The following is a 14,637-nucleotide window of genomic DNA, read 5'->3' on the forward strand; positions in this document are numbered from 1 at the left end:
CATTTGGGGTAGGACAGCAATGAAAGCCTTGGAAAAGATATTCAGATGCTGGGATGTGTTTATACCTATTATATTCTGGACACATTATATAGGAAAATTCTCTTCTTGAGAAGCCAATAATGCTTGGAAAAGTGGAAGGATGATGACTAGCAGCAAAGTAGTTGGAGGAACCTTTGGGAGATCTGAAGGGCCAGGTTGGCGACAGATCATCCCGGGGAAGGTCTATCTATGCGGCTGCTGACAATGTCATGGTGGCACATAATCACTTAAAAAACCTGCATGTTTTCACCACACAGAGAGTGTAAGGTTATGATTTGTATACCATCTGGATTGGCTTCTTCAGAGCACAGTATTTTTGTTAAGGATTAAAAAAAACCCTCTAGTTGACTTTCTCACTGGCACAACATAGAGAATGAACAAGATATAGCAGCATGGAAACCAAAGGCATGAGAAAAATCTATCATAAACATAAAATACACAAACATTAAGTTAAGCTGACCAAGAAGCAGCTATAGCTACCAAAACAAAAATATAATGTAAACTACAGGACAATGAATCTATAAGAACTTCCTATTAATAGCACACAAAGAAATTCAGGGTGCCCCATAATTAAGTTGAATATTTGTATCTTTATCTGCCCATGATATGAGTCTATTCAGTTCCATGTTGCACCTTGCTCATGAATGCTGACTAACAATCTACACTACTAACATAAAGGACAGGTATGGATTATAAGAATAGCTCATGAGAATGAAGATTAATGGTTATGTTACTAATTACTCCTTTTTTTTAAATTGAAGTTTAATTTTCATATTTACTATTTTCACAATTTTTGAAAGAAATTATTTCCTTCATATTTTTACAAATAAGTAGCAAACTAATAAAAACTGAGATGGCAATTACTTAGCATTTGAGTCCTAATGTTTTATATACAAATAATAACTAATGACCAGTATCAAGATGCTAAAAACTCTTTCTTAAAAACAAATGTATATATGGTACCTGAAATTCTGCTACTGCTGAATCAAAATCACAAAAGCTGGCCTTGTGAAAATGTCTTCTCTGAAATCTTTAAGAACAAGCTTTTATATAGTATGCTGCAATTGAGAAATCTTTAATCTGAGTTTAGCATAAAAGGCAAGAGGTCAAACACTAAATCATTGGGGTGCAGCTTTTTCATGCCAAAGGTCATATTTTGTCTTAGGGTAGTATTCTAAGGGGCCACATTCCAAAATGCAGGCAGAATTCAATAAAAACAAAACTCAATTGTTAAAATTAATTCAGATTATAATTGCATGATTCTATTTTAAATTACATTTTTAACAGTTTTCCCCTTCTATCCCATTAACATACAATTTCCTGGCAACTTTTAGAGGAACTATGGAACTGCCTGCATCCAAGCAGCCATATGCAGTTCGGGGAACTCAGACTATTAATCTCTGCCATAAACCATTAGCTATTCCTCAATTTTATTAGGATTCAAGAACACATCCTTTGCAATATATACTCCTAACATGGTTACCTCTAACACATGTGAGCATAGAAAAGCATACCAACAAAAATATGCATCTTGTAATACTGCAGATTTGAAGATTCATCTTTTTTCCAGAGTATTTTAAAAATGGGCAGATGACTATGATCATGATATTATTTCAAAAGCATCTCCTTCCCACTTTTTCCTTATTAGCTGTTACCTTTAACTTTGTTTCTGTACCAGTATCTGTCCATTATTGGCAACTATCCTAAGCTATCATTGGAAAATTTTTAGTTTTTGGTTACAAAAAGTGAGCAACCTTATTTATTTTTGTCATACATGTAACCCATGGATGGTGCTGCTGTGTGGCCTTCAGGCAGAATTCTGGAGGAAGGTGCTAGGGTGGTTCCCAAGAATCTGGAGGATGGGGACAGTGGCTGTTGTGAATTGTAAACAGTGCAGATGATGTGTACAGGAGATGATGAGATAGGCTCTGAGTTGAGGTTGAATTTTTAGACTCTGAGGCCAGAAGACAGGCCAGCAGAAGAAGACATATGGAGCTGCAGTGACTCCCTGGAGATGAGTTGAAATTAAAAAGAGGAGAAGAAAACAAAGAAGGGGACTTAAGAGAACATGTGGGAAAAGAGCTGTGGATTGAAGTTTTTGTGAAGGATTTAGTCAGTCAAGTGTAGTGGTTAAAGTGTGGGATTAGACACCAAGAGACCATGAGTTCTAGTCATCCCTTAGACACGAAAGCCAGTTGGATGATTTAGCCAGCCTCTCAATCTAATCTACTTTACAAAGCAACTGTTGTGAGGAAAATAGGAGGAATGAACATTGTATACATTGAGTTATACAAAATAAAGGTGGGGTATATATAAATAATAAATGAGTAGAGTGAACAGAGGGATTTGTGAGATAGAATGGTGAAAGAAATCAAGAAGAGGAAGTTGAGAAGTGTAGAAGGATACTGGAGTAAGAAAATTGAGCTAGAAATGAATACTGAAAGGATATTAGTGTTAGAGATTGAGAAGATGGCACCATTTTGGAGCCTGCTATTGGTAAACACCTGGCCCATTTGTAATTAGGTCACATTCGTTCACAACTTGATCATGGATGAGTGAGCGTACCTGGCATATATTCCCCAAATATGGTTGAGTGAGGACAGCAATACTGGCCACTCCAAGATTTGTACTCCCAGGTTTCAGCAACTACGATCCAAGGCCAGAGAGGAGGTAGCAATGATCTTCTAGGACATCTTGGCTCAAATCAGAGGCCTTGCTGCATAGATGATGGGGTGCAAGCACTTATATTTGAAGCTAGGTTGTAAGGAGAAGTTCAAGATTCTGTATATGTACTGCCTGCCCAGTTCCCTGGGAGGATCCCTTCCTGAGATCCTGGACTTCATCATCAGCTGGTTTTGGAATCTCTTTTGACAGTTGATATTGAGGGATTTCAACCTCTGTGCTGAGGGTGGTGGTGGTCATCATGTCTTCCACAGCAACCATGACTCTCCATGGTCCCATACCAGGTAATCTCTGGCCTGACTCATATAGATGGTCATACACTAGATCTTGTTTTTACCTCAGAGTAGTTAGCTTGTGATATGAAGATGGAGGATGTTACTATTAGTTCTCTGCCATGATCAGATATCACTTTTTGGTCCAGAGAAAACTCATTACATTCTGTGACCTCTGTATATGGAGGAACTAATGAGAAAGGTCTACCCCAAGTACCTTATAGATCTGGATGGATTCTAGCAAGCACTTTAGGATTTGCCCAGCAATCTGATAGGCAATACCAGCGAGCAACCAGGTGAGCTCTAGAGCATAGAGGTAATTAAAATTGCCTCTGTGTGACCTCTCTGTTGGCCAATCCCTGGGAACTCCTTAATTTATTGAGGAGCTCAGGGAGATGAAGCAATGTATGTGACACCTAAAGTGCCAGTGTAGAAGACTGAAGGACATCTAATCAAACACTTCCACAATAGTTCACTGATAAAAATGGTCATATTTGCTGAAAACTGGATTCTGCATGGGTGAGATCTCATGAGATGACTGGGGCAACATTATTGCTACCTGGGATTTATTTCAGCTTGCTGATCCTGAGAAAGAAGATATAATACTCTCTACTTCCACAGGGTCAAGTGGGATGGATCTACATTGCACCAACTTTTGTGGGTTGCTGGGGAAGTGACTGGCTGGAAGGCTGTCAACACTTCTTTGGGAAAAGTAGTTCTACCTGGTACCCTAAAGGAGACAGTGGTTGAACAACTTCTGCCATGTCTCCAACTTTCTCTTTTTAGGGAAGTTAGTGGCATGTTAGCCACAGAGCAACCTGGAAGAAGTAGATTATCTGGAGCCCTTTCAGTCAGGGTTCAGGCTTGGGGATGGGACAGAAACCACATTGATTGCTCTGCTGGATGACTTCCGTCAGGACCTGGATGAAGGAATATAGCCCTCTTGATCTCTTACACCTCTCAATGGCATTCAGTACCACCAATCATGCTATCCTTCTGGATCACTTGTGAGGATTATCTTCAGAACTGTCTTCTTAAAGTAGAACTAGTTCATTTTGTATACTTATTCTGTAAAAGGATATTTAATAACCCCTCTGTTCAAGAGGTTTGTGGGAAAGGGCCTGGAGGCAATGTTTATCTGTTGCATCCTCTTCACTTTGGAACAGATTCTCTTTGCTTTGTGGTTCCTTCTTTGAAGTCTTTTAGGAATGTCATTAAATGGTGCTGTTTTGCAGAATTTTTTATCTATATCATCACTAGTAGGATTAGTGCCAGTGGGATTTTTAAAATTTAAACTGCTTATTTATTGTTTGCTGTATTTTTATTTTAATTGGGAAACATTGGGGGCCATTTTGGAGTCCAGCAGCATAGAAAATTTGTAGGTAAAGATCTAATGCATGATTAAATAGATTCAAATCCTAGTATCATATTACAAAGATCATTAATACAAAACTGGATACAGCAATTTGGTAGTTAAAGATCTTTCATTTGCAAGCATTTATTTTGTCATTGCATTCCCTAATTTGAAAGTGATTGCATTTTGTTTTTCAGTAATGTAATATTTAAATTGACAGAAGCTTTTAACACAGGTGTCAATAAAGTAAAAAAAACCAGTAAGATAATAATTAGTTACTTACAAACTAAAATCTTATAACCTGTATAGGTTGATATTTTCCATATTTATGGGCATTGATAGTTCAAAATTTTATCCATCTTAAGCTGTCAACTAGTATTTAAAAAGTACATACCTGGACATAAGTATAGTTATTTCCTGATTAGAAACATGTAACTGGTTTAGTAACTTGGTGATATACCCAATATGTTCACATTCAAGGACCATTCCAGCATCAATAAGCTACAGTAATGAAAACAAAAATCCACTGATCCTGATAATGAACTTTTTCAAGTCTTTCACAATTAAGTGCTTACAATGTTCTTTACAATGATATGGAAAAAATAGATAACATATGTAAAAGTCCTCTTCATTCACAATGTGTTCATGATTAGACATATCAAGGGAATAGCTGATGGCAATATCCTTGCAGTTCCTAATACTGCTAAGATACTGCTAAATTCACAATGCGCTGCTCAGTGGTAATAAAGATAATACTATATTGATAGTATGGTCAGAGCTTAGCTTAATGTGAAGCAGTCACATCAGCCAATAGATTCTAAGTGGATTTTTATATCCAACAAGCCATAGTGTAATTTAATGAAGTGCACTTTTAATTTTTCATTACATATATAAAAATATTGAAAAGTAATAGTAACTGCAAGTCACAATCTCTACAGAAATCTGTAGATGGTGGCAAATGCCAAGTTTTTTAGGTGGACAACTATAACTCAAATAATTGCTGCCAAATCTTCCATGCATTTACCATTTTAGCAAGAGCACTGATTTATTTATTATTTATTCAAATTTATTAGCTGTTCAACTCCAATGGACTCTACTGTATTTCCAAAAATTCCTTCCTCCTTCATATTTTTGAGCTATAATTAACATAGCACTTTTCAAACAAGATTATTTTCATTGAACCTTGTTCATCTTTTGGAATTTTATATGGGCTGCATTTTCAGTTGAAAATGCCAGTAAATCATTTTTAAAATAGATTTTAACCTAAAAACATGATTCTGTTCATATTCTTTAATATGAGACACCATAAAAATAAAAAAATAAAAAATGTAATTTGTGAGATTATCTCCAATACACAATTTTCTTACAAAGTCTATAGTAATACTGAAAGTAGAATCTCTAGAAACAAAGTTTCCAGGAAGGAATTAAATAATCCAAATCATACCTTACAAAAGATGTCAGATAACTCAGGTACTGCCTCTCTTACTTTCATGGAAGCCACTTCTTCAAATATTTTGAGTAGAATATCTACAGTTGGCTAAGCAAAAATAAATGCTTTAGTATTAAAATTTAATTTATAAATGGATAAACAAATGTAAATTACAATTCATTTAAAGATTCCCACTTCCAAGACTTCAAGCAGGTTTTAGACACACCCTGATATAATATTGCCACTTATGAAATGGCTTAAACTCAAGTCCTTTGCAATTATCACTGAGAGAGTTTCAAAGATTAGACAACATGATCCTGTGGAAAGCAACCATATACACCTATCTTTAAACTGTTTTCAGATTCAGCCAATACCATCTTGGCATGGCATCATAAGAAAATCATTTGACTGCCAGGGGAATTTGAAACCAGGCCAACAGCTAAATAGCAATCCAAAAGCCAAATAGTTTGTAAATAAAGAGATTACAGTAAATTAAAATGTGATTAATCATTATTTAGTCAGAAAATCTTTAGATTACTATCTTACCCTACTTATCTGAGAGTAGGTTCTATTAAATTCGTTGGGATTTACAAAATGCTATTAAACACATCAAAGGGTCACTTACTAATATTTTAATCATAATGCCAATATGCACTACATGAAAAAGTTCTTTCAGCAAAGAGGACTGAAGCAAAGATGTTAGTAGATCATGGAACGTTTGTGAATCCAAGTGAACTCCAGTGGTACCTTCTTTGTAGTAATCTGTGAATATATGTACTAGAGAAAACAGGAAATTTAGGTGTGAACTTAAGCAGTATTTAAGTAATTTATTACTGAAATGATACAGTCATTTTGAAAAGGTAAAATGCATAAAAAGGATGCAATGGAAATTCAATTTTACTGCACAAAAGGATTTTCTTGGGGTACCATTTTTCCCTACAATTTTTGAAAAACAACCTTATTTCTTATACAGCAATATTATTCCATGAAATACTAGTTAACAATAAATCATTTTTTACACTTTACAAATTATGTAACTGTATAAATGTTTATGTTATAGATCTGATTTAAAAACTATACACTGGCTTTAGCTTTATAGGGCTCTATAATAGGTCAAATCAATAATAATCAATAGGGCTCTTAAACTACAGTAGGTCAAATCCCACTGATTTAAGTGGTTCTTTTATAATCACAACTAGATTAATTCCAATCTACTATAATGTTCACAAATTTCTACTCAGTGTGGTGAATTATGGTGCAATATCAGGATAATTCTTGAGCAATTAATATATATTATATATATTCTAAAAATCAGCAGATGTCAATCTCAAAGTCAACATATCGAGTATATAGTAATGTTGAATTTATCTTACCTGCACGTTGCAGCAAAACTACTTCACCAATATTTATATATTTCTTAATTATTTCATTGCAAAGCTAGTAAATAAAATAGAACCACAAAGTTATTACTCTTTGCTAAAACATGAAAAGGTAAAAGAAACAGTGCAAATTTATTTAAAGTCCAAATAGTACCAAAATTAATTTTCAGTTAATCAAAAGAAAATACATAGAAATGTAACCTCTGTTTTCTTAAATTATCATACATCTATTATGAAGTAATTATTTTTATAGGCTACAATCTAAAGCAGCCTTATATGGAATATGTTCCAGTGATATTTGTAGGACATTATTCCACATAAATACATTTACAATTGAAGTGGCAAACAAATGGAAAATTCTCGAGAAAGCAGAATAGCTCCAGTATGAAAATAAAAGCAAATTTGGAAAACTGCTATTATGTACTGATAATATGTAAATATCTGTGGTTAAGTATGCAGAAATTCTGTTCCAAAACTTAAACTTCTATGTATTTTATATCATTCTTATTTCCTCCTTCCCTCCTTGTCTAGAGTTTTGCAGCATGTATAGAGAACTCAAGAAACAGATGGGCATTGCTTTTGAAAGCAACACATTGCTGCTGATGCCTACTGCAAAACCTCAATGAGAAGAGGAGAGGTTGTCATCTTCCTTTTTCCATCAGGCTTTCTCCAGAAGAAAGAATCCTCTCCTTTTCTCTTCAATATTCCAGGGAGAGGTGATTTATCTTCAACAAGATATATCTTGCACAAGTCAAGAGGAAAAAAATAAGACAGACTAGGCATTTTTCATGGAAGGGTTGGGAAATAAATTATTTTCTTTTTTTCCAAACGGATTTTCTCACACAGAAGAAGCAAGACACAGCTGACATATGCAAGAAGTATGTCAGTGAAACAATTAACTTTCTTTGGTATTTGAGAAGAAAGGAGAAAGTATGTTTTCCCTTTTGAACTGGCTTTGGCAAAAAGTGCCATGAATAATAATTGCTGCTGTCATCTCTGACAAAATCCCAAAATGGTATGCAGAATAATTATTTTCTTCCAAGAGTAAGAAAAAGAAACATTACTTATCTTCCCAATGCTAACTTCACAGTTGAGAAAATTCCAGAATTTGACTCCTCTATATTCAAACACAAAACTGTATTGACCATGCCAAAGTCCTATTATAGTTATTTGCCTAAGGAAGTGAAGGCCCATACTGTAAATCCCCCCAGCAAAATTCAGGAAAGAAGGTTTTTTCCACTGCCAAAAATCAGGGAAAAAGGGATGGCAAAATTTTATAAGTAAAACGGTTAACATGCAAAACAAATCACTCTAGGTTTGGAAAGACCTCTTTCCCCTTAGCAATGTTATACAAAGTGCAGAAAGAGTTAAGCAGTAGTAAGCAAAAATGTAAAGGCAAGACATAAAAAAAGAAATCAAACTAAATCTAATTACACCAACACCAATTAGTATACCTCTCCATAATTTTCAGATCATCTTTGCTTCTACCATTTTTGCACACTGTTTCATATATTCCCTTACATACTTTTAATGTATACGTCTCTCTTTCTGAGAATCAACTCCATCAAACACATTCATTCATTCATTCATTCATTCATTCATTCATTCATTCATTCATTCATACATAGACTTATCCCCGCCCATCTCCCCGCAATGGGGGACTCTGGGCGGTTTACATCAAATTAAAACAAATAAATACATAATTAAAATTTATAAAAAGACAAACAGATCTACACAAATGGAAAGAAGAGAAAAAAATCCAAGAGGCCGATGGAAGCCACACTAGGCTTCTAGGGGGCTAGCCAATCCCATTTCTGACAACCTCCCTCCCCACCCCAGGCCAGATGGCAGAGCCAGGTCTTCAAATCCCTCCGAAAGGCCGGGAGTGAGGGGCAAGATGTTCCAAAGGGCGGGGGCTACAGCAGAGAAGGCCCGCCTTCTGGACCCTGCTAGTCGGAGTTCTTTTGCCAAGGGGGTCCGGAGCATGCCCCCTCTGTGAGATTGGGTGGGGCGGGTTGAAATCGTGGGGGTGAGGTGGTCCCTCAGGTAGCCTGGCCCCATGCCATGTAGGGCTTTAAAGGTTATAACCAACATCTTGAATTGGACCCGGAAGCAAACTGGTACCCAATGCAGCTCATGGAGCAAAGGTGTTATATAGGTCCTTCTTCGGACCCCAAAAATAGCTTGTGCGGCTGCATTCTGGACCAGCTGAAGCTTCCGGATATTCTTCAAGGGTAGCCCCATGTAGAGTGCATTGCAGTAGTCTATCTGGGAGATAACAAGGGCATGAGTGACCGTTCAAAGGGCATCCCGATCCAGGAAGGGGCGTAACTGGTGCACAACCCGAAGCTGCGCAAAAGCCCTCCTGGCCACGGCTGCCACCTGCTCTTCGAGCAGGAGCTGTGAGTCCAGGAGGACCCCCAAATTACACACTGGGTCTGCCTGGGGCAGTGCTACCCCATCCAGCACCAACGATGACAACGTCCCAGATACAGAGGAGCCATTAACCCACAGCCACTCCGTCTTACCAGGGTTCAGCTGGAGCCTGTTATTCCCCATCCAGACCCTCACACTTACTTTAAGATTACTTTAACTTCCCTTCCTTTCACTCTATTCACTATTTCTTCATATCTCTACTGCTTTGTGATTCAATCCCTATTCATTCTGTATGACTAAAGCTACTTAAGTGCACTTCTGTGTTGAATTTACATTCATTTATGGCCCTATCTCATTTTACCGTACGCAGTTCTTAAGTAATCCATTCCCACTCCATTCAACTCTTTTCTGACACAGCCAACTCTCACTTTCATAAAACAAAGTGGGCAGAAACATACAGTCTTATATGCTCCCATTTTCAAATATTTTTGACATTAATTTCTTGCAACAGTCCAATCTTTCTACCAACATGTATATGTTCTAAAAATTTCTTCTTTTATTTTCCCATTTTTATTAACATTCAACTAAGAATGTTAATAAAAATTCAACTGCCCAGAGTTGCTAGGAATCGGTTGGCATATAAATTTAATAAACTATTATTAAGATACACACATTTATTTGCTCTTATTTTTTGCCATTTGGGTACAATTTGCAATAATTTATTCCATTTTCCTTTTTAAACACAATTATCTTGGTCTTTGATACATTAATTTTCAGATGCATACTTCCTATTAAATCAAACAACCTACATCCAGGTTCTTACCATCACCTGCCTAAAAAAGGTACACACACATTTGACGTGTTCACATTCCTGACCAACTAACCTCTAACATTCTTGCAGACATTTCTTATACAGCTAACCATAAATACATTAAACCAATGCTGAATTATATTCAGTTATTTTTATTCTAAAATGTTTTACTTCTACTGTATACCATTCTTACTGCATTCAGCAAACATCCAACTTCGTATTCATGCAAAACATTTCTTAATTCAAATCTATTCACTTTTATCATATGCTTTCTCTAAATCAACAAATTTGTAATGAACACATTCAACAGTCACATCAATTATCTGTTAAAGAGCAAAAACCTACAGTATGGTGCTTTCAATGGCTGTATTTATGCTCTAAAGTTAGCAAAGTATTTTATACTGAAATGGAACACATGTTTTTACCTTTTCATTTCCTGATAGAACAACATGCCAGTACCGGCAGTTTGGCCTCTCACAACCATTCAATGAATTGAAATGGTATCTGCAATATCCACGAGGTAGAAAAGCCAATCCTAAATTAGTCTGCAATATAATTCAAGAAAGATTAATCATTTTTGCCTTCAGATACATTTAAAACCAAAGGGGGGTAGGGGGAAGAGAGAGATAAAACTTCTCTGGTATATACATTTTGGAATCAAAGTCAGTAGATTAAAAAAATGAATGCTAAATTTACTGTAGTAATCTGCTTTTCTATAATGGAAGTAATGTAATAAAAGTGGGCAATTAAAAAAAAGGAAATAAGATTTCTAAATTCTGACGAATATCATCAAGCCAGAGAGGGTAGGACAGCCAAAGTAGCAGAAGGAATTATATTAATTTTTCTTCTTCCTAATAATGGAGGTATTCTTGTTTGTCAGTAATTTTGTACTGGTGGCACAAAACCTATGCTGCTTATCTTCTCAAGGAATTTTTAACAAAGGCAAAGACATTCAGATTGCAATGATGCACAATCACTCCAAGAATTACGTAGCTGCCTTATAAATCTCAACTAGGGATATAGTGTTTCTAAACACAGCACATGCAGCAGTGCTTCTCATGTGCCATTATGCTCTCAGATACAGCAGGCACAAATATCACGTGGCACAAAAAGAATGCATGGTCTGATATATCTGGAGAATGTGAAGTTGGTCACACTTTCCCAAGATGGAAGAAGACACACAAATAGGAAAATATCATGATGATGATGGGATAGTAGTAGTAATAAAATAATAAAATAAATAAAATAATAAAATAGTAATAGTAACAATAATTTATTAAACTTGTATGCCTCCCAATGACTCTGGGTGGCTCACTACAACCAAAACAAAAAGAATTACAATAAAACCAATAAAAGATAAAATATTGCTGACTAATACTCTTTTTTTTAAAGATAACCCTCGACAGCTGTTCGTATGTTTAGCTTATGCTGTTTTCTACTTTGGATGACAGCAGCATGGGAAAACAAAGACAGGGAAAACTCTTGTTCTTTTTGAAATAAAATTCCCTTCTGAATGACATACAGGTAGTCCTCGACTTATGACCAGTCAGCAACTGTTCGAAGTTATAACAGTGCTGAAAAAAGAGACTTAAGACCGGTCCTTGAACTTGCAGCCATCCCAACACCCACACAGTCACATGATTGTGATCTGGGTGCTTGGCCACCTATTCACACTTATGGCCAGCTGCCAAATGCCCCGCAATCACATGATCGCCATTTACAAACCTTCTATGTCAGCTTCTCCAGAAAGCCAAAGGGGAAGCCAACGGAACATCGTAAGTCGCTAGGGTTAAGTCTCCCCCACATGCACACTCTCCCCCAGCCCCTCTGCATTCATGCTGCGCTGGCCACTTGTGTGTTCCCATGCACCCACCCCTACCTGTGCTGCACCCCTGCAGAGCCTCCCCAATCTGCGCAGCACCTCTCATGCACTCCTGCACACCCTCCCCAACCTGTGTGGTGCCTCTCACACATCCTCCCTGACCCATGCCACACCCACTCCAACCCATTTGGCATCTCTCGCGCACCCGTGCACCCTCCCCGACCTGTGCTACCTCTCCCACACCGCCATACACCCTCTCCAACCCGCACGGCATCTCTTGCGCACCCTTCCCGACCCACGCCACACCCCCACACCCCCTCCCCCACCCAGCAGCAGCCACTTACCTGCCTCCTGGCCTGGAACTTACAACTTCCTGCCAGCTTCCCCTCTGACTTTGGCTGTGGGAAGCCAGCTGGAAGTTGCCTCACCTGTGGAACCATGGGATTAAGTTTACAACATCAATTGAGAGTGCAGGGATTGTTGTTGTTAAGAGTTGCAGTCATGCTTTATGACTGCATTGCTTAGTGATGGAAATTCCAGTCCCAATTGTCGTCGTAAGTCAAGGACTACCTGTGGAGCATTTTCCTCACTGGAAGGTCTCCCAGTTCCAGTATCCTTTTTGAAGTGATGTCAATTTTTTAAGAACATGTTAGAATCCTACTTGATACAGCAAAGACCTGTTAAATGTCTTAATTTATAACATTGGCCAAAAATAAATAAATAAATAAATAAAATGTTTATAGAATCCAAAAAGTTAAATATGAAGATGATAATCCTTTCCTAACATTGAACAGCAGTTCCTCAGAAGCAATCTATTTTTGATCGTAAAGGCCTTATACATCAATCATAACTAGTAGCTTTATCCTCTGAATTTATGTAATTTCTTTTTAAGCCCATTTAAATTTTAGACAATCTTCATACTTTAATTGTGTAAAAAAATCCTTGGTTCTAAAATGATTTGCCAAAGACAAAGAAACAGCAGAAAGCAAACTGGGGGTCAGAACAAAAAGTGGAAATTGACACAAGAAGCCAAAGCCAAGAAAGACAAAAACCTCAAGGAGGAACTTGACAAAGAATTTCAGAGAGGTCTTAGAAGAGACAAGAAGTAATATTACAACAACATCTGTAAAGACACTGTAGATGGAAATAAACATGGGGGAAAAAAAGGAAAGTCTTCTAAAGATCTTCAAGGTTAGGAGGAGGTTCCAACCATGAACTGGTATGCTAAAGGACATAAAGGACAGATGACAGTAGTATACTAAAAGTCTGTACAGTAGAGATGTTAACATCCAAGATACTTTAGAACAGAGATTCTCAAACCTTTTTGGCTCAGGACCCTTTTACATTCTTAAAAACTACTGAGAACTCCAAAGAGCTTTTGTTTATATGAGTTATATATATATTAATATTTGCTGTATTAGAAATTAAAACTGAGAAAATTTTAAGCTATTTATTAATTCATTTAAGAATAACAATAACAAACCACTGCATGTTAACATAAATAACATTTTTAGTTAAAAAAACGATTTTTCAAAAGAACAAAAAAAATTAGTTTGAAGACTGGTATTGTTCTATGTTTGCATATTTCTTCAGTGTCTGGCTTAATAGAAGACAGCTGAATTCTCTTATCTGCTTCTGCATTCAATCTGTTGCAATGTGTTGTTTTGGTTGAAGTATATGAAGAAAATCTGGTCACCCACAGATATGTAGTTGGAAAAGGGAGGAGTATTTCACAGCCTTTTCAGATAATCATGGATATTCTTCAATACAACACCAAAACTCGACAAATGGTAGTTTCTGAAAAGTTAAATGCAATGTGGAATTTGAAACCATATCAATGAACGTTTTGCACCGTGTTGTATAAAATTCATAGGTCTGTCTTGCACTTTGAATAGATAATTTACATATGCATAATTTTGTAACATCATGCATTGATCATTTGGAAAATATTGGTTCACTCAGTCATGTAGCTTTTCTAAATGTTGACCCATGTTATACAATATCAAAAAATCACATTTGTTAATATTACCACCAATCTCATCAAAAAAGTATTTAAGTATTGGGAAACCGTCAAGCTCACAGTGCCTCAAGTTTTTCAAAATTCTAATTTTTGCTTGAAAGCTCAAATTTTATCATTGGCAACAATTATTGTCAACATTTGAGAATGAGAGTGAGAAAAGCAAATTATTATGAAAATAGTTTTGACCTTGTGGACTCCCTGAAAGGGTCTCGGGCACCCTCAGGGGTCCATGGACCACATTTTTGAACTGCTGCTTTAGAAGATATTCCCTACTTATAAGAGCCTCTATTACTAGAAGATGAAGTTAGATCAGCATTCTGGTCCTTACCTGGTCAGAAGGCTAGAGGAATTGATGGAATACCAACAGAAATATGCCAATAACAGAAGAATCTGTAAAGGCTCTAACCAAACTATGCCAGCAAATCTGGAGAACAACACAGTGGCCAACAGATT

The 14,637-nt window shown here is 36.6% G+C and overlaps 1 protein-coding gene across 1 annotated transcript in view; it reads right to left on the bottom strand.

Moving 5' to 3' along the window:
* The window catches only part of TOPAZ1 (testis and ovary specific TOPAZ 1), a 55,307-nt gene that overhangs the window by 16,550 nt on the left and 24,120 nt on the right, over positions 1-14,637 (bottom strand). The window contains exons 8-13 of the mRNA XM_025171378.2: positions 10,768-10,887; positions 7,150-7,213; positions 6,402-6,553; positions 5,792-5,884; positions 4,742-4,848; positions 1,003-1,069 (exon numbers count right to left, since the gene is read on the bottom strand). Coding sequence (XP_025027146.2) covers positions 1,003-1,069; positions 4,742-4,848; positions 5,792-5,884; positions 6,402-6,553; positions 7,150-7,213; positions 10,768-10,887 — 603 coding nt within the window. The remainder of the gene's footprint in view (positions 1-1,002; positions 1,070-4,741; positions 4,849-5,791; positions 5,885-6,401; positions 6,554-7,149; positions 7,214-10,767; positions 10,888-14,637) is intronic.

This window comes from Python bivittatus, unplaced genomic scaffold (assembly GCF_059951505.1).
Source record: "Python bivittatus isolate LINGU-HERP-01145 unplaced genomic scaffold, Pbiv_v1 ctg000610_np1212, whole genome shotgun sequence".
NCBI classification, from domain to species: domain Eukaryota; kingdom Metazoa; phylum Chordata; class Lepidosauria; order Squamata; family Pythonidae; genus Python; species Python bivittatus.